This window comes from Leptodactylus fuscus, chromosome 3, assembly GCF_031893055.1.
Source record: "Leptodactylus fuscus isolate aLepFus1 chromosome 3, aLepFus1.hap2, whole genome shotgun sequence".
Classification (NCBI taxonomy): domain Eukaryota; kingdom Metazoa; phylum Chordata; class Amphibia; order Anura; family Leptodactylidae; genus Leptodactylus; species Leptodactylus fuscus.
Genome location: NC_134267.1, coordinates 124,893,919 through 124,914,665, shown reverse-complemented (window position 1 = coordinate 124,914,665; position 20,747 = coordinate 124,893,919). Strand labels below are relative to the sequence as shown.

General features: G+C 41.3%; 1 protein-coding gene across 1 annotated transcript in view; it reads left to right on the top strand.

Annotated features, from left to right (window-relative positions):
• BCKDHB (branched chain keto acid dehydrogenase E1 subunit beta) overlaps positions 1-20,446 on the top strand; it is a 158,261-nt gene extending 137,815 nt beyond the window's left edge. Inside the window, exons 10-11 of the mRNA XM_075268282.1 lie at positions 16,971-17,131; positions 20,221-20,446. Of these exons, the coding sequence (XP_075124383.1) occupies positions 16,971-17,111 (141 nt within the window). The 3' untranslated portion in view covers positions 17,112-17,131; positions 20,221-20,446. The remainder of the gene's footprint in view (positions 1-16,970; positions 17,132-20,220) is intronic.
• The last annotated feature ends 301 nt before the right edge of the window (positions 20,447-20,747 follow it).

Genomic DNA, 20,747 nt, shown 5'->3' with positions numbered 1-20,747 from the left:
AAAAATTGTGGGTGCACATAACCCCCATATATTCTTTGAATTCCCAGTCAGACAATGGCACTGTATACCAGTAGTAAAAATTGTGGGTGCACATAACCCCCATATATTCTTTGAATTCCCAGTCAGACAATGGCACTGTATACCAGTATTAAAAATTGTGGGTGCACATAACCCCCATATATTCTTTGAATTCCCAGTGAGACAAAGGAACTGTATAGCAGTATTAAAAATTGTGGGTGCACGTAACCCCCATATATTCTTTGAATTCCCAGTCAGACAATGGCACTGTATAGCAGTATTAAAAATTGTGGGTGCACGTAACCCCCATATATTCTTTGAATTCCCAGTCAGACAATGGCACTGTATAGCAGTATTAAAAATTGTGGGTGCACATAACCCCCATATATTCTTTGAATTCCCAGTCAGACAATGGCACTGTATACCAGTATTAAAAATTGTGGGTGCACATAACCCCCATATATTCTTTGAATTCCCAGTGAGACAATGGCACTATATAGCAGTAGCAAAAATTGTGGGTGCACGTCACCCCAATATATTCTTTGAATTCCCAGTCAGACAATGGCACTATATACCAGTAGCAAAAATTGTAGGTGTATATAGCCCCAATTCTATTGCTAGGGGACTTGCAGGGTATTTCTGAGGTGAAGGTGGGGGGGCACACCGTTGGAACGGGGATTTGGGGTGTATATATGGGGTATACGGGAATACACTGTCAGTGTGTTCCATTCAGGATCCTGGGAAAGCTGGGTTGCGGCGATTGAGCCCGTCAGTGCCACGTTACACTGACAAGCTTCTCCCTGGAATTGAAGTTATATGTAAGCCCAATATATTCTTTGAATTCCCAGTGAGACAATGGCACTATATGGCAGTAGCAAAAATAGTGGGTGTATATAGCCCCAATCCTATTGCTAGGGGACTTGCAGGGTATTTCTGGGGTGAAGGTGGGGGGGCACACCGTTGGAACGGGTATCGGGGGTATATATCGGGTATACGGGAATACACTGACAGTGTATTCCATTCAGGATCCTGGGAAAGCTGGGTTGCGGCGATTGAGCCCGTCAGTGCCACGTTACACTGACAAGCTTCTCCCTGGAATTTAGCTCTTATAAGAGCTGTTGGTTGTCTTCTCCTTCCTATCCTAGCCTGTCCCTGCCTACCCAGAATCTAACCCCTAGCTAACTGGACGGAAACCTCCGTCCTCGGTGAATTGCAAGCTCAGAATGACGCGAAGCTGGGCGGCGCTGTTCTTTTAAATTAGAGGGCACATGTTTTCGGCAGCCAATGGGTTTTGCCTACTTTTTTCAACGTCACCGGTGTCGTAGTTCCTGTCCCACCTACCCTGTGCTGTTATTGGAGCAAAAAAGGCGCCAGGGAAGGTGGGAGGGGAATCGAGTAATGGCGCACTTTACCACGCGGTGTTCGATTCGATTCGAACATGCCGAACAGCCTAATATCCGATCGAACATGAGTTCGATAGAACACTGTTCGCTCATCTCTAATAATGAGCTTTATACATTTGTGTTGCATATATTAAAGCAGTCATATATAATGCTTATTTTACTATTACCCAGTGTACGGCGAACTTTTATAGTAAGTGATTCAAGATTCTCTAACCATATGAACAGTATTGAAAAGCACTTATAAAGGTGAACCAGGCTTTGCTATGCTGACCGTAAATGTTATTCGGTATGTCATTATTTCTAATCTACATATAATATAAACTTCCAACCAAATTTATTTGCACAAAGGAAAGAACAAAGAAAAGCAGAGTGGACAAGAATGAAAAATACCTCTCCTATCCCGGTGGATAAAAATCCTATTACACTGTTATGAGAATTGTGTATACAGGACAGTAAACCCCACAGTTTTATAAAACCAAATACATATGCTAAGCTCTTGTTGGCAGGGCCCTCACTTACATTGTTCAAATTGGCGTATTACTTTGTACTGTTACTCTGTATTATTTTCATGTATTATGTATATTATACTGTATTATTTTGTGTGAAGTTGAACCCTATGCTTTGTAAAGCAGTGTGGAATTTGTAGGTGTTCTAATAATGTAATTATCTATCTATCTATCTATCTATACACATATATAATTTTTTTTTCCCGTCTCAGCATAATTAGGCTTACGTGTCATTTTTGGGAAGCTTGTAACCATATGAATTTTATTCATTTATTCATTTTTTTCCAAGCTTTTTGCTGTGTTTGTGATTGCTTGCTGCATTAAAAAAAATACAGAAAATTAACTGTTTGTAACGTTTCGTAGTTCCCCATTTATATACAGAAAACATCTGGCTGCAGTTTTTTGTTTTTTTTTTTTACTGAAGGGAACACAGCAAAAAATTCAGTGTTTCTTTTTCCTAAAAGTTCTCTGTGCAAAATCATCTTTTTGGAAATTTATTTTTCTGAAGTTTCTAAGGATTCATTAGTTTCCAAAGCCTATTTTTAAATTCTATTTGGTAGATTGTTAATCTGTTTTATGTTCAAATATTCTCTCTGTCTACAGTGTATGAAAGGCAGAAATTAAATACAAAAACTGCTTGCCCAGGTGTTGAGAAATCATCTTACTCATCATCATATTAAGAAACTGGAATAAGATGACCCTAGCTCCAGGCTAGTATGCTCTATAGGTCCCGGCTACAGAAAACAGCCATAGGTTAAATGTGATGAACACATTGGCGACTTTGAAGACATGGTGGGATCTTAAGACTCTGTACAAGTAGAAGAGGAGGGGCATTAATTAGAAAACAATGGAGGGGGGATTTAATAAGACCAGAACATTGTACACCGGTCTTAATATGGTGAGCTCCAGCCTCCTAGTTCTGGTGTATTGCAGGAGGTCCTATGAGCCACAATTAAAATCTACACGCGTAATGGACTGGCTTAGATATCAGGTATAATTATTAATAGAGATGAGCGAACACTAAAATGTTCCAGGTTCGAAATTCGATTCGAACAGCCGCTCACTGTTCGAGTGTTCGAATGGGTTTCGAACCCCATTATAGTCTATGGGGAACATAAACTCGTTAAGGGGGAAACCCAAATTCGTGTCTGGAGGGTCACCAAGTCCACTATGACACCCCAGGAAATGATACCAACACCCTGGAATGACACTGGGACAGCAGGGGAAGCATGTCTGGGGGCATAAAAGTCACTTTATTTCATGGAAATCCCTGTCAGTTTGCGATTTTCGCAAGCTAACTTTTCCCCATAGAAATGCATTGGCCAGTGCTGATTGGCCAGAGTACGGAACTCGACCAATCAGCGCTGGCTCTGCTGGAGGAGGCGGAGTCTAAGATCGCTCCACACCAGTCTCCATTCAGGTCCGACCTTAGGCTCCGCCTCCTCCAGCAGAGCCAGCGCTGATTGGCCGAAGGCTGGCCAATGCATTCCTATGCGAATGCAGAGACTTAGCAGTGCTGAGTCAGTTTTGCTCAACTACACATCTGATGCACACTCGGCACTGCTACATCAGATGTAGCAATCTGATGTAGCAGAGCCGAGGGTGCACTAGAACCCCTGTGCAAACTCAGTTCACGCTAATAGAATGCATTGGCCAGCGCTGATTGGCCAATGCATTCTATTAGCCCGATGAAGTAGAGCTGAATGTGTGTGCTAAGCACACACATTCAGCACTGCTTCATCACGCCAATACAATGCATTAGCCAGTGCTGATTGGCCAGAGTACGGAACTCGACCAATCAGCGCTGGCTCTGCTGGAGGAGGCGGAGTCTAAGATCGCTCCACACCAGTCTCCATTCAGGTCCGACCTTAGACTCCGCCTCCTCCAGCAGAGCCAGCGCTGATTGGCCGAATTCCGTACTCTGGCCAATCAGCACTGGCTAATGCATTGTATTGGCGTGATGAAGCAGTGCTGAATGTGTGTGCTTAGCACACACATTCAGCTCTACTTCATCGGGCTAATAGAATGCATTGGCCAATCAGCGCTGGCCAATGCATTCTATTAGCTTGATGAAGCAGAGTGTGCACAAGGGTTCAAGCGCACCCTCGGCTCTGATGTAGCAGAGCCGAGGCTGCACAAGGGTTCAAGCGCACCCTCGGCTCTGATGTAGCAGAGCCGAGGGTGCACAAGGGTTCAAGTGCACCCTCGGCTCTGCTACATCAGAGCCGAGGGTGCGCTTGAACCCTTGTGCAGCCTCGGCTCTGCTACATCAGAGCCGAGGGTGCGCTTGAACCCTTGTGCAGCCTCGGCTCTGCTACATCAGAGCCGAGGGTGCGCTTGAACCCTTGTGCACACTCTGCTTCATCAAGCTAATAGAATGCATTGTCCAGCGCTGATTGGCCAATGCATTCTATTAGCCCGATGAAGTAGAGCTGAATGTGTGTGCTAAGCACACACATTCAGCACTGCTTCATCGCGCCAATACAATGCATTAGCCAGTGCTGATTGGCCAGAGTACGGAACTCGACCAATCAGCGCTGGCTCTGCTGGAGGAGGCGGAGTCTAAGGTCGGACCTGAATGGAGACTGGTGTGGAGCGATCTTAGACTCCGCCTCCTCCAGCAGAGCCAGCGCTGATTGGTCGAGTTCCGTACTCTGGCCAATCAGCGCTGGCCAATGCATCCCTATGGGAAAAAGTTTATCTCACAAAAATCACAATTACACACCCGATAGAGCCCCAAAAAGTTATTTTTAATAACATTCCCCCCTAAATAAAGGTTATCCCTAGCTATCCCTGCCTGTACAGCTATCCCTGTCTCATAGTCACAAAGTTCACATTCTCATATGACCCGGATTTGAAATCCACTATTCGTCTAAAATGGAGGTCACCTGATTTCGGCAGCCAATGACTTTTTCCAATTTTTTTCAATGCCCCCGGTGTCGTAGTTCCTGTCCCACCTCCCCTGCGCTGTTATTGGTGCAAAAAAGGCGCCAGGGAAGGTGGGAGGGGAATCGAATTTTGGCGCACTTTACCACGCGGTGTTCGATTCGATTCGAACATGGCGAACGCCCTGATATCCGATCGAACATGTGTTCGATAGAACACTGTTCGCTCATCTCTAATTATTAACACCAGTTTTTTGGCATGATTTATAGTAAATCTAATCGGGCCAAGATATCCCCACTCCAGGCCACTTTGACCCTGCCCTGCTACATTCATTTTTCTCAAATGTGACAAGTAGTTCAGAAAATTGACAAGCTAGTACATTTTTGACTCAAATGGCTGTATATCAAAAATTCTGCAATTTTGCATAAGCAGACTGGTTCGACCTGTTTAATTAATTCCCCCCAATAAATAATGTCTATTGGCATTTTCCATGCAAAAAAAAAAAAAAAAAAATTAAATCAAACTCTGGATATGCCTGGTCAACAAATCTAGTGAACATGTCAAACTTTATTACATAAATAATGTGTATAATATGTGTTCCAGGGCGGGTCTTGAATAGGCCTCAACCCCAGCTGTGTGTCCTAGGCCATACTGGACCATAAAAGGCTGTAGAGCCTATACTTCGGGACCGATCCTGGGAGCTAGAGGAAGTGCCTTGGTCTGCCCTGACACTGAGAGTCTGGTGAGACTGTTTCGTGCTCTCTATGTTGATTCGTGTGGCTGATAGTAAGCCACACGTACAGTTAGTACTCTATTGATTAGGTAGTGCTCAGACGAGCAGGGTTTTTGTTTTACTCCTTTTGTCTGAAGTTAAGTCTGTATTTTATTCAGAAAAAAAACAGCAAAAAAAAAATAAACCTTCACCTCAGGCACAAAATGAGCAAAATTAACCTGTTTTGTTACTGTTTTGTGTCCCTGTCTCTGACTGGTTGGGTCCACACAATTGCTGCTACCGAGCTATCTTTCCCACGATATTTAGCATATGATGGTGCAGCCAATGGTTGGCAGCAATGAAGCAGAGATCAGCTTGGGGCTGTGGGTGCTAGAGTAGTGGTTAGTAGTGTATTGGTGTGATTTAAGAGGCAGCTCGGGAAAATGGTTTACATTATCAAAAATTTCCATAATGCTAAAGTGCATATTTTATATAAGGTTATAAACTTTTAAATGTAGTCTTCTGTAGGGGGAGAGTTAAATATCGGAATATGGCAACGTTGGCTGAATCCAAGAGGAATACGAGAAACAGCTTTTGTGTGCAACGGTCTAAAGGCAGCCAGCCTGGTGTTCAGAGCATTGGACATTATAATGAGAAAACTTCATGCTTTTGTTGGAAAGCTGGAATGATTGAATCTAGAAGTATTTGAAGATTGGCTGCTGCTAAAATACAGCCAAACATTCATTGCTCGGTATTGACACAGAATAATACTAGCTATCTGCAAGCCTAAGTTAATTAAATCTTGGAAGGTCCTTTGGGTGGCTAGCACTGCCTGGTGTAGTGTTCAGAAGAGAATCATGTGTGTCACAAAAAAATGAAATATGCACATTCAGATTTAGCTTGCAATAGATTTTCCATAGCATATTTAGGTTTTCAGCAGCACAGTTTAATACGCAGTTTAAAAAGCCTGTGCTGTGCTATTGACACTCACATCTGTATTCTGAGGACAATAGTGTATCACTTCTAATACAGGACTGAAGACTCCTTAGACTGTCTAATATAATGGGTTTCTGAATTAGTAAGTGGAAGCGAGCTATATACTTACACACAGCTATGTCAGCAGTAACATGTGCCAGCTACAACCGTACGTCTTCATTTAAGAGATCTTCATTTTGACAGCAGGTATTCATTTCATGTAGTCGTCTCTTTCCATTCACTTTACTTGCTGTTATATTTACAGTGTTGTCTAATAGCACTTTATATGTGCACTTTCAGACCCCTGTATATCATCATAAGGCTTCAGTCGATGTGTGGTAGACGTCACTTGGGGGATTTTACTATTTGCCTCTACACCTGACAACTGCTGTGATTAAAGGAAACTGGAACTAGCGTAAATTTCTACTTTGGCCCATGCGAGTGCTCCAAAATTATTGAAAGTCCAGAGCCTCTTAATTCAAGAGCCTCTCGCACCAACAGGGGTATTGGTCACTTGGAGCGTCTCTCTGGGGGTCAGTTCATTCTTCTAGGAGTATCCCATTTTGGCAGAAATAGAACAGGGTCAGATATTGTGGACTTGCACTTTTGCTGGAGTCTTCTAGTTATTTGGCAGGTGCCATTTTCATTTCTGCGATGTTGTTGTTGTTCATGTACATTACATATTGGGGCGACAAAAGCAGAGGTGAAATATTTAGTTCTGATGGTTCCTTATAAATGGTTTTATTATTTTAATTTATCGTCCTAGTTTGTGTGTTTTTTATGTACAATAAATATGTACTTTATATATTAACCTGATGCACACCTATTTTTGGAATCCTTTGTTTTTCTTGTGTTTATTGAATTATTTTGGGAATCTGATTTGGCAGACAATTTTATTTGCAGTTAAATCAACTACGTACATTCACAACCGCTGAATGTAAATAACGCTACGTTACACCCGCTTTTCTTGAAATTGGTTTTATCCGACATAGATATTTAGATTGATTCAAGATTTTTTCAAGAGAAGTGCATGTGCATTTTTTTCCCTGCAATTAATAATTTTTTTTCCCCTTTTCCTGCTATCTAAGCAATTGAACCCAGATGGAATGGAAAACCATTCCTATATTAACACGGTCAAACTCTGATATCATTAAATCAATGGATACATTTACATCCTCAAAAAGTCTAACGATACAGTAGCTTGCAAACTATTCACCAACTTGACGAAGTCCTCTTGTCAAAGTGGTAGAGCCTCAGAGAAATCACATGACTGTAATGACTCCTAACAAACAAGAAAATCTGCCTTCAGAAGTTTGGGTTGACACCAGTAGAGCCCTTATACATCAGATTAATGTCAACGACAGCTAAACTAATGGGTATGAAGTTGTCCCGACTCTTCCCTAATAGCAGATATTTGGGCAGGAGAGGGGGGGAGAGAGAAAAATTGTTTGATTTTAACAGGTAAAAGCTTTTGTTTTTATGGTAGATAACCAGCCTAGAGATCTTTGGTAGCAGCATATTGAGAATACTTACAAGGCTGACCAAGGCTGCATGTGTAGGCATTGCTAGGAGGAACTTTTTCTTTGTAATTAAATGACACTACGCTCAATATTTTTTACTTACCTTCCCACTGTACGTTTGGTTTTAGTTAGTCTTATGACTCAGTTTTATAAAATGCCCTTTAAAATTAGCCTTACAATGTGTCATGTGCACGGTGCAGAATATTAAAACCAGATGGTTAACTGATACAAGAATATTGTTTCTTACAAAGCAGTGATTTAGCATACCTAAGTATCATATAAAAGAGCACTGAACGATAGATGAATGTAAAATAATTGAGGCTGATTAATTCAACATCTTTATAAGGTAGTTTTTATATGGAAAATGAACTGACTCATTAGGACATATTAACAAGAGCAAAGAGCGCAAGACAAGTGACTGTCGAAGGTGTGAAAAGGTGTCAGGCAGTCCTCACACGTGAACCGGACCGTGCTGTGAATACTGCAGTATTTTAATCTGGTATATTTTACGCTGCAAAACTAAAGGTCTTAGTCTTCCTTTTCTCTGTACAGTCACAATTTCATAACTGGACAATAACCATATTCATATTGTCAATGTGTATAAATAATAGTTAATAGCGTGAACATTTTTCTTTACAGTACTCAAGGTTATAAATAACACATCTGAGTATCTTCAGTTACTCTGTACAAAGAAATTCTAACACATTTCTTATATAAAACAAAAAAAACACTTTAGAATATAGATATTGTTTATATTAAACACTGTATTTGTAAGATATGCCTATAGAAGGTATCTGTAATATGTATAACGTATATTGAGTTTATTAGATATGTTTATATAGAATATATTAAATCCCGCATAATGAAAAAATAAAGCCTATAATATCCTGTATCATTTGAGAAAGTAGACAGACAATGCGGAGGCGCCACAGAATGTAATATTTTATAGAAAAGGCATTGAGTATATTAACACAAGGCTGGTTTTATAACCGATACTAATGTATCTGAAATACTGTTCCATACACCTGATTTTTTTTCTCTGCAGCATGAACATGAATTTTTACAAATCCCATTCAGACAAATGGGAAGCTTGTACAAATGTCAGCAACACATTTGCTGTGTGTGACTCAAGATATATAACAGCTTCAGGATATCCAGAGTTCATACATGCAGCTTATACTTATATCTATGTGCACATATCATAATGAAAAATTGAAGAAGACAAATGGTACATTTTGATGCATTGTTTAGTCACATTTGAGCAACAGAGTTGAGTATTGCCCTGAACAGAAGGGGAAGGCTATATGTGCAGTTGAACATGTTTTTACCTATTTAGTAGAAAAAAATATACCCCTATATGTGAAAACCAAAGAACCAATTTTTTTCATAAGTATATATTTTTAATAGAACTATTTTTTCATGTAAATAACAAAGATTTACAAATTAAAATTTGACAAAAAGTGGTTGATGTACAATACACTGTAAGGACTCATTCAAATGGCAGAATCTGGCACTGGTTTTGAGGCGGATTCTCATTTGAACATAGCCTAAAGAGACCCATCTCAAGGATCCTATCTATACTGGTAGCTTATGTAAATTGAAAACTGTTCCTAAATATATTGCTTTAGAAATTCTGCTTTGTTTTCCTGGTATGTCAAATTATTCCTCCCATTGTTTGCACAGCATTGCTATAAACCACAGACCTGGGAGATAGGACAAGTGATGTCACTTACTCAGTGCTGGCAGGACAATTTGTTCAGCTAATTGCACTTTGCTGATAAAACCCAGTCTGTTATCTCTCTAAGTAAACACACAGATAACACAGAGTCTGTTCTGTACAAGAATTTGCAGATTATCTGACCTTCAGAAGTGTTCTGTGTCCCGTTCAGCAGGAGGGAGGGAGGGGGAGGGAGAGAAATACAGGAAGTGAGAAGCAGACACTGCATACAGCCTGGCCGAAAGGCTGAAATGGGAGAACCCCTTTTAATTTGAGCTCATGTGACAGAAAGCCCAGGATATTACAGATAAAGAAATATAGGAATCAACCTGAAGTATGGAAAACTAACCACAGCAATAAAATACATAGGTAGAGAAAGCTGGTGCAGCTGGTGAAGAAGGCCCTGAGAGAGGGAAGAGGAGAATAGAGACCCCCTTAAGAAGAGTCATATATTTAATATAAAAATTTAAGGCAGTTTCCTAGAGTTTAAGATTTTCTATAGCCATCTTTTTGTGGCAGTCTGTTGTCTTGATCGGTTCACAGACACATGGGAATTATTCATTCTTTGTTGTAAGGTTGTTTGTTCAATGACTTATTACTGACATTACAGGATTCCCTAACATCCATCCAAGTGCAGAAGCAGCACAGTGTGACTGGGATTTTTTTGCGACAGGAAGTAGATGGCTTCAATTCTCTTTTAGGCTAAAGCCCCATGTAGCGGGCTGCAGGGAAAAACCACAACGGAAACACATTGTGGTTTTTCCCACAAAGCTTTTCACAGAAAGTCTGCAGCGTTTTCCTTGGGTATAATTGACACACTGCGATTTCCAAAAATGCAACAGTTTTGGAAATTGCAGCATTTCCACTGCGCATATTTTTGTGCAATATGTTGATGAGATTCGCTAGAGTCCCATTTGCCAAACCACAGCATTTACGCCACGTGGGGCCCTGGCCTCACCGTGCAAGGTTACAATGTCCGTGTAACAGTCTAATGCTGATGGTGGTTTTGTATGCAGGAGCCCACAGTGCCATCAAACCCGCCACGCACTTTATTGGTCTGTGGGCACAAGCTCCTATTTCTTAACCTGCTGATTTTCGTGGTGTAGCCTTAAAGAGGTTGAGATTTGGAGCTTGCAATCAGGGGCGTAACTACCATGGTAGCAGCGGAGGCAGCTGTCACAGGGCCCTGGATACTAGGGGCCCGGTGACAGATGCTACCGCTGCTGGTTTATTTATTTATTTTTTTAAAGAGGCCGTTACCTGCTGGTGTAATTTCAGCATGTAACGGGTCCTATTTACTGCAGCGCCGGGGGCTGCCTGAAGATTGAGAGGAGCTGCCTTCTCCACAGTCCATCTTTTAACAGTAGTAAAGCTAGCAATTGCTGCCTTTACTACTGCACCCAAGCAGGGGCCGCCTGCTGTCCGGGCCCCTGCCTCCCCGCACTTGCATAGTGACAGTGGGGAGTAGAAACTTCTATCTCCTGCTCGCAGTCCCCAGGCCCTGTGCCGGCATCTATACTAGTAGATTGAAGGACCTGAGACATGACGTCATCAAAGGTCCTTTAATCTACTAACAGACTCAGCGTCTTTTGGGGGGCGGAGCTACCTTGGTTTGTACAGGTCAGTGTACAATGGAGGGAATGGGTTATAGGCTGTGAGGAAGAGGGGTACATGGGTGTGCAGGCTGTGTGTGAGAAAGTCTGCACCCCCATTCTTTCCTTTCTCACATACAGCCTGCACACCTATGTACCCCAACTACCCAGTCTGCCCTATGTGAGCAAGAGGGGTACATGGGCATGCAGGATGTGTGTGAGAAAGAAGGGGGAATGGGGTTGCAGGCTGTGGGTGAGCAAGAATGTGGTGGAATGCGGGGTTCCCCCTCCAGATCAACCTCTCGCTTGCACACACCTTGCACCCCCATTTCTCCTCTTGCTTATACAAACCCTGCACCCCACATCACCCTCTAATTCACAAACAGCCTGCACGCCCATGTACCTCTCTTGGAGGGGGCTTCACGTCAAAAATTCGCCACGGGGCCCCCCCATTCCTAGTTACACCACTGCTTGCAATGATACCTGAAGCAGAGCTCTAGCTATGGGTGGATATCATTTAAAGTAATGCCATATTACATAGAGCCTTGACAGTGAAAGAAGACTGACTAATAAATCTGGAGTAATCTTTGTCTTGTATGTTTGGGTATATGTAAGTTATCTTAGACTATGATAGTACATTTACTATTTTTAAAGGGTAAATAAAGAGTAAATTGCTTATTGTATATTCAGATTTGTATATGAATAAAAACGATTTACATGAAAATATGTCTCCAAACCTGAAACAGAAGATACTGTAGAATTATCTCTACTACCTATTGCAATTAGGCTTATAAGCTAACATTCCTCCGATTTTAATAATATACATACTGATAAGAATTTCTCATGCATTTTGGTTATGCATTTCGTAGATGACAGCTTTGATTTGTATCTTGTTCACTGCACCTCTTAACTGACATCTTGGCTTCAGCAGAATTTGTTTGCATATGAAGCAAGTGGTTTAGATTATCAGAAAGAGTGACAGGATATAACTGTTCCTAACTTCTAAAATTTATGGACCAAGTGGTGTTGTGTTCCGCTTGAAATATTTTATCTCCTCTGAAGCTCTGTCAAAAGTTACATATTCCAATAATTTAAAATTTTCGCATTGATCAAGAAATTCCACTTGGGATGTTCTTTGTCCTGAGAATCAGATTTCTGTGATATCAAAGAACAATTTAGATATTCTATTTGGTTAATACTGAAGAAGTGATCAAACTTGTTCAATTTTTTTTTTTTTTTTTTTTTAATGTAGATTGTGAGCCCCACATAGGGCTCACAATGTATAATTTTCCCTATCAGTATGTCTTTGGAGTGTTGGATGGAAATCCACGCAAAAATGGGGAGAACATACAAACTCCTTGCAGATGGTTTTTTTGTCCTTGGCAGGATTCAAACCCAGGACTCCAGCACTGCAAGGCTGCAGTGCTAACCACTGAGCCACCGTGTGGCCCTAAACTTCTTAAATTCTGTGCAGTGAAAATGGGGTACAGCCACATGCAGTGTTATATACCACTACAAAGCCGACAGTCTTCTGAATTTAGCACACTGTCGGCTTTCCTGTTATGTGCACCAATATGTGCCTACTGTTATAAGGGCGTTCCTGACAGTACAGAGCTAAGACTGAACGCCCTTCTGACAGTGGGCAGAGATCTGTAATGGCACTAATATCTCCAGTCCTGGGAAAGCCAACAGTGTGCTGAATTGAGTGCACTGTCTGCTTTCTAGCTGTATATAAAACCGCAGGTTGAAAGGTCCTCTTTAAACACTCCCAGTCCTGTTTATTGCTTGTATTTCTGTTGATCTGACTTCATAAAGTTGTATTCATTCTTAGCTCCTATAAGTACCTCTATGGTATATGAATCTACTAATGTACAATGCAGTAGAGTATCCTAGAAAATAATGTGAATAGAGTCCTGTGGGTGATTGTTGCTGTGCTTACTGCTTCTCTGTGCTTTCTGGTATTGTAAAAATCCTCCTATATTGATGTTTCTTCACATTTGCTTTCACAAAGGTGTTGCAGTTATTTAAGTTAGTAAGTTCAAGTGTAACTTTCATTGCTTCAATAAACACCTCGCATTTGATCCCCACTGTGTCTTATTTCAGTAAAAACTGTGAAATATACCTAACAAATTCTTAGATACCCTGTGGATATGCCACAGTTATGTATATTTTCTCATGTTAAATTGAGCAGGGGGTCTTTATAAGCTTGTAGTACAAGAAGCTAAATTTGTGTATTCTTGGTTGGTGACCGTCAGTAGTGCCGTTGCCATTGTCCATTACAACATTTTAGGAACGGACACTAGCTGAATCATCAGAAATCTGTTAAAATATCCATAGATTTCAATCGGATTTTTTCTAGTATCTGTTATACAACCAATCAGTCACATGTCCGTTTACAACTGCACAACCTGTACTGACTAAACAAAGCACCGCATAGACTGTCCAGAACACTGAATTATTTTTTAATGTATTAAAAATAGGAATATGCCACCTATCAATATACTTGCATCGGCCATGTAGATTTGAAATAAGCCAGTCAGCCAAGTCCATCACACACAGCACAGGTCATGTGCAGACATTTTAAAAGGATCCGACAGTGGAGTCGCCAAAATCTGGGACGATTGCTGATATTAGAAGTATGGCTTCTATTTGTATAAGTCGGACATCCTCTTTAATAACTGTACGGCAGTTTAGGTGAGGACAGACACTTTATACTGTATGGATAACAAGGGATTGAGATAATGAATTCCTTCGCTCACATTTAGCGGTGGATTGTTAGACAGACCTACTATAAAAGGTATATACTATGCTGTGTTGTCCAAAGGCCCATATACACTTGTTGAATAGTGGTCGTCCGGATTAAGTAGTGTAGGTTACGGTATGAGGTTGCTCTTCAGTCATTTACATCTAATGTTATTACATCTACTTCACTTAGTATATTTTACTAAGTAACCACATCTAAAAAGGTTTCCATAGCTTTGTCAAGTAATTCTCAAGCACTGTAAGTACTATTACATTCAGTCTTTGCAATTCATTACTAAAATCCAGAAGAGAAATGCATTTTTAAATAGGTCTTTATTGACACTTACACTGTTCGCTTCCTTCTTCATTGCATCTTAGATAGTAGTATAATATTAGATTTCAGGCCACAATATTATATGTAAATATTTACAAAATAACCCATTTAGTTGCACATATGCAAACAGCAGAAAGTTCTGCAGTTCAGACACTCTATTTATATTCCCGCATGAAAGACACATTAGTTTATATTAAACATTCAATATTTTGTGTGGAATTTTCTTTCTTCATTTGGAGACTGTTAGGCAGATGACTCGCTTATTAACGCAACTGAAAAAATCTGAACACGTTTTGTTGGATGATCCCCATATACATCTGATTCTCAGATTCTTATGTTGTGCTAAGTCACATATACATACTGCTATCTAACAAATGGTTTCCAGATGTTTCCAGAAACATTTGCAATGATAAAACATAAGGAACATTAAATAACAGAAGGATTTAATTCTTGATAGGAGAAGGAGCTTAACTGCTTCAGGGCAATTTGACTGTTTAGTGGTGGCTTGAGATACTGCAGTGTTGTCCCATAGACTTGAATGAGTACTATGTCCCCGTCCCTTTTCTGTGATATTATATATGCTATGCAATCCCTCATGTTTTGGGAGCACTTTCATAGGAAACAGAATGACTGTGTCTACACTGGTCTCCGGTGGGCCCCATGCCTTTAGGGGCCCTACTGGACACCCACTGCTTTTTTAATAAGCAGTGCAGGTCCATTTATGACCCCTATTAACTTAGATTTCCCAGCTTCTACTTGCAGCCTCCTCTTTCCTCTTCAGCCTCTAGTTGGTCCCTGTTCACTGCACATTGTGGAAGGGGAGGCCACAGGCAGGAGTGGGAATCTGTAAGTGAAGGCAGCCAGTTCTCCCTGGTTCTGCTGATACAGTAGTTAACAATACAACAGAATCACAGAACTGGGGAGTAGTGATGCTCCAAACCAGTATTCATAGAGCAGGAAACACCAGACTATTAAAGAGGTTGTCCAGGCTTAATTTTTTTTTTTTTTTTTTTTTATGGTCTATCCTCATGATAGACCATATATATCTGATCGGTAGAGGGCCAAAACCTAGCTCCCAGAACGATAAGTTGGACAGAGCCGCTTCTAGCACCCATCTTGTGGACAATACAGGGCGGGAAGCAGAAAGCTCTATCTGCTGTATAGCAGCCAGACATCTTCACTACAGCTCAGCACATATTAAAGTTAGTGTGAGCTGAGCTGTAGTGCAAGTATGTGGGTGCTATATAGTGGATGGAGCTTTCTGCTTCCTTTAGCTAATGGGTCTAGGTGTCAGCCGATACCAATTAGGTATATCTATATCCTATCCTGAGGATAGCTCATAAAAAAAACAATTAAGCCTGATAATCCCTTTAATATTATCCATAATGCCCTACACACTTTAAAGGGATCCTATCATTCAGATAGCATTTTTTGTGCCTAACACTTCGGAATAGCCTTAAGAAAGACTATTCGTCTTCTCCGTGCTGCCTTTCCGTAGAAATACCGGTTTTCGCCGGTATGCAAATGAGTTATCTCGCAGCACTGGGGGTGGGCCCAGCGATCAAACAGCACTGGGGGCGTCCCCAATGCTGCCAAAGAACTCTACAGCGCCGCCTCCATCTTCTTCAGGAATGTCGTCTTCCTGTGTCTTCTTCTGGCGGAGGCGGTGAAACTTGTAGGCCTTGGGCAGAGACGACTGCGCATGCCCGCTTACACAGTAAGTAAGCGGCCATTTTCTTGTGGCCTGTGGGCATGCGCGGTCGGCTCTGCCCGAGGCCTTCAAGTTTCACCGCCTCCGCCGGAAGAAGACACAGGAAGATGACGTTCCAGAAGAAGATGGAGGCGGAGCTGGGGAGTTCTCTCACAGCATTGGGGACACCCCCAGTGCTGTTTGAGAACTCATTTGCATACCGGCGAAAACCGGTATTTCTACAGATCGGCGGAACGGAGAAGACCTCTAAAGGTAGGAGACAAATATCCTGTCTTAAAACACAGTGGACTTAGCATACAGTAGGTCTATGACAAAGTATTAAGGCTCTGTTCACCCTACGAAGGTTCATGGTTGGCTGCTTTCCGTGATCCATGCTCTACTTTGACATATTGGAAACACGGCACCATTTTCAGATTGGAGCCATCTCTCCCATTAAAAATAGATGCTACACTGGTGCTAACTTGGTCCTGAAGAACTCTGACAAAAAATTTGTGAAGCCATATGAATATAGCCCAAGACATTAAAAATGGACTCAATGAAGTCATGCAGAGAAGGTTTGCTTCTTTTTCTCGGAGTTTCTTAAGCCTTGCAGTAAGAGTTGAGGCTGCTCGGAGGATAACAGTGTTTAATTGGCTTGCTGCTGCTTTTTGTCTTGTATAAATGGTCAGTTTATGAAGCTGCTAATTTAATGTTCTGCAAATGTCTTTCCAGCTGTGCATAGTTTTCATGATGAATATTGTCATCAGCGGTATTCATGTTATTCCGAACCTCAGCGTTTCCACTTCATAGCGTGAACCCAGCTAATAAGATATTTGTCAATATTCATGCTGTGTCTTGTTGTAATTCATTTGCAGGAGGAGTGCTTCTTGAATCTCGAAGCTCCAATAGCCAGAGTATGCGGTTACGACACGCCGTTTCCTCACATCTTTGAACCTTTCTATATCCCTGATAAATGGAAATGCTTTGATGCGCTGCGAAAAATGATTAACTACTGAATAAAGCACTACGGTTTTGTGTAAGTATTTCACTGTTGTGTTCTGGCTGAAGGAAATCTTTCCATCCGTACAACAACTTTGTTTGCCAGATTAGATTTTCATATGTTTTTACACAGATGGCTTCCCAGCTTAAGTCATGATTTAAGTATCATAAACAACAGAAAAGAATCAAAAGTTGGGGCTAATACTTAAATTATATTTTGTAATAATTTTAATTTTTTTTTATTTGCTATGTAAGTTTAAAAGGAATTAAAAACAATTGAATCACTTTTTATATCTACCTACCTAAATAATTGTAGAAATAGTAGTCTTTAGAGATAAGTGAAATCGTTAGTTAACCTGGATGATTACAAAGAATTTTCCAAAAACCTCGGCTTTGGCTGAACCTGAATTTTTTGTAGTTTATCAGCTATGAATCCCTTTTTATACTCTGGGGTTTTTTTTCGACCCAATTGAGTAATAAGTGCAGGCCGTGGAAAGGTACATAGAAAAGACCTTTCCTCACCACCAGGCTTCTGCCACATCATTCGGTCCTCTCCTACACCATTTTCTGGCCTCCTGGGTGACTTCACTGCTGCCAGTTCACTGCTTTGTCCTGTTATTGAGCCTCTGTCACAAGAAACACAGACATCGTGACACTGACAAAAGCGTGATGAAGTTGACGGACCTTATGTGACCTCTAAAGCCCAGTCACATGTCTCAGCGTTGACCTGATGCCAGTGATCAAGGTGGCAGGAAGATGGTGTAAGAAGGGACCTGATATTTGACAATCGGGAATTCCAACACTCAGTTCTCAATCTATTCAAATATAGAATGAATGACACAAGACAAAATTATCAAGACAGAAAAAAAGATGCCCAAAAATTATTTCATGAACAAAGCGTATACTAAATCAGATATGTCAGGAATAATGGAAGGTCCTCTTTAAAATCCAAAAATGTATTAATTGAAATACACTTAAGGTGTAGTGCAGACCTGGGCAAAGTACGGCCCGTGGGCCATATCCGGCCCTCTGACTGATTCAGATCGGCCCGCATAGCTTGACTATGGAGGCATGTCTTAGTGCCAGCAGGACAGTTCAAGAAGATTGAGACATGTAGTGAGGGGAATGTGAGATGCAGGGTGGTGTGTGTGTGTATGTGTCTGTCTGTCTGTTTGTATGTGTGTGTGTGTCTAAGGGCTCGTTCACATCTGCGCCGGCACTCCGTACTTCAGGTTTCCGTTTCCTGCCTAAAACAGAGGCAGGAGACGGAAACCTGCAGGAGTCTCTCTCACCCATTCATTTGAATGGGTGAGAGAGATGTCCGGCTGTGAGCGGCGGTGAGCGTTTTGCGCTCTCCGCCGCGAAACCGGGTTTTATAATCCGGACACAGAGTCGGACATGCAGTACTCTGTGTCCGGATAAAAAAAATCCGGTTTTGCGGCGGAGAACCTAAAACGCTCACCGCCGCTCACGGCCGGACCCGGTCTGTGCTTTCCGTCTTCTGACATGCAGAAGCCGGAAAGCACAGAACGGAAACCAGAACGCAGGTGTGAACCTAGCGTCAGTAACATAGGGGCAGAGATGGAAGGGGAATGTTATACTAGGGCAGAGATGGCAGATGGAGGGGGGACATGAAACTGGAGACAGATGGAGGGGGGCATGAAACTGGGGGCAGATGGAGGAAGGGGACATGAAACTGGGGGAGAGATGGAGGGGGGGGGACATGAAATGGGGCAGATGAAGGGGGATATGAAACTGAGGGAGAAATGGAGTGGTGACATGAAATTGGGGGTAGATGAAGGGGGCACTTAAACTGGGGACAACTGGAGGGGGCATTAAACCGTGGAGGTAGCTGGAGGGGGACCTGTCTGTCTCTAGTTGCCCCCAGTTTAATGTCACCCTCCAGCTACCCCTACGGTTTAATGTCTGCTTTCAGCTGCCCGATACGAATGTCCCCCACTAGTTGCCCCCAGTTTCATGTCCCGCTCCAGCTGTCATTAATTTATTGTCCCCTCCAACTACCCCTACTGTTTAATGTCCCTCTCCAGCTGCTCCAGTTTCGTGTCCCCTCTAGTTTCCACCAGTTTATACTGGGGCACCAGGAGAGGGACTTAATACTGTGGGGCAGTTGGAAGGGAACATTATAATGTGGGGACATATAATGTACGGGTGACTGTAGGAGGATTATACTTTGTGGGGGCGCATGGAAAGATGATTAGGAATGGGCGGAGTCAATGTAGAAGTGAGCGGAGCTAAATTTGCCGCTGCGCAGCCCTCTAGTATAGTTTCAATTTCTTATGCGGCCCCATGGGAAAATTAATTGCCCACCCCTGGTGTAGTGAATACACAGCGTTTTGACCACATTGGAAAAACCACAGCAAAAAACCTTGACTAAGTATGGCGATTGCTCTAAAGCAGAGCGGCCACGCTAGCTGCCAAGTCTGTGTTGTTTCATGCAGCTGTAACAGGAAAAAAAATCAAAATGGCTGATTTGGTGTGGGGTTTTTTGCCAATTTGCCTCCCTAAAAAATTGGAAAAGTGATCAAAGCATCATATATTCCCCAACATGGGATCAATAAAACTACATTAACAGAAAAAAAAACCTTACACACCTCTGTACACTGAAAGATAAAGAAAAAAGTTGGAATATGGTTTGATTTTTTCTTCAAAATTTAGAGTTTTTGTAAAGTCATTAAAACATGAAAAAAAAAACATATAGAAATTTGATATCAAATTTGGGAGAAATATTTTCTTTAATGTATGCAATACATGGTTTTTATGTCAAGCAATTTTTTGCCAAAAAAAAAAATTGCTCTAAAATAAGTCCACCCATTCCAATTCCAATTCCACTTACAAATGATGTTCCCGTCATGTTCGTCTATGCAGGCACTACGTGGTCTTATTTGCCTTTGGCAACAGATGCCTGGCAGTGGTTGCTACAGTTATGTTTACAGTCAATTCCTTTTCCATGTCAGTCTTACGCAGTGTTTTTCAATTTAGTACGTGATATTGGCTTGTACTGGATTTTCCTTTACCATATGTATAACTAAATCATTTTTAGTATACGTGATCTTTGTGACATATCCATATATAAATCGCCTTATTTTGTGACTCTTTATTTTGCAGATAATTGCTATAGGATGAATTTATTGAGAATTTTCTCCCAAGTTTCTCATCATGAACCCTCTTATTTGGTCATGTTCTGGAGTCCACCATACTGTAGCGCTGACAGTGAATTACCGTGCCTGAACTGACAAGACTCAGCTGTTTTATTCACTGTTTAAACATTTGTGTCGTGTTACACTCCACTAAGTGATATTCAGAAGAATAAAAATACATTGGTTATCTAATATTTGTCAGAATGTGTCATTTTGTTTAATCTCATGAAACACTATCTTAAACATATTATGTTAAAAACTCAATTAAGCTCCCACTTTGGAACATTTCATTGTTAAAATTTACATAAAATATTGAATAAATTTGTAAAAGCTTTGCTTTAATTTCTTCTGATTTTGATCTACAGTATGTGTCATTTTTCTCCTGTATTGACACCAAATGTGAAAATAAAAATTCTGCCAGAACCTACTTACAATCTGTATAAAATTTGCATACACTCTTCTAAAACTCCTATGATGTAACCTTTCATTATATGT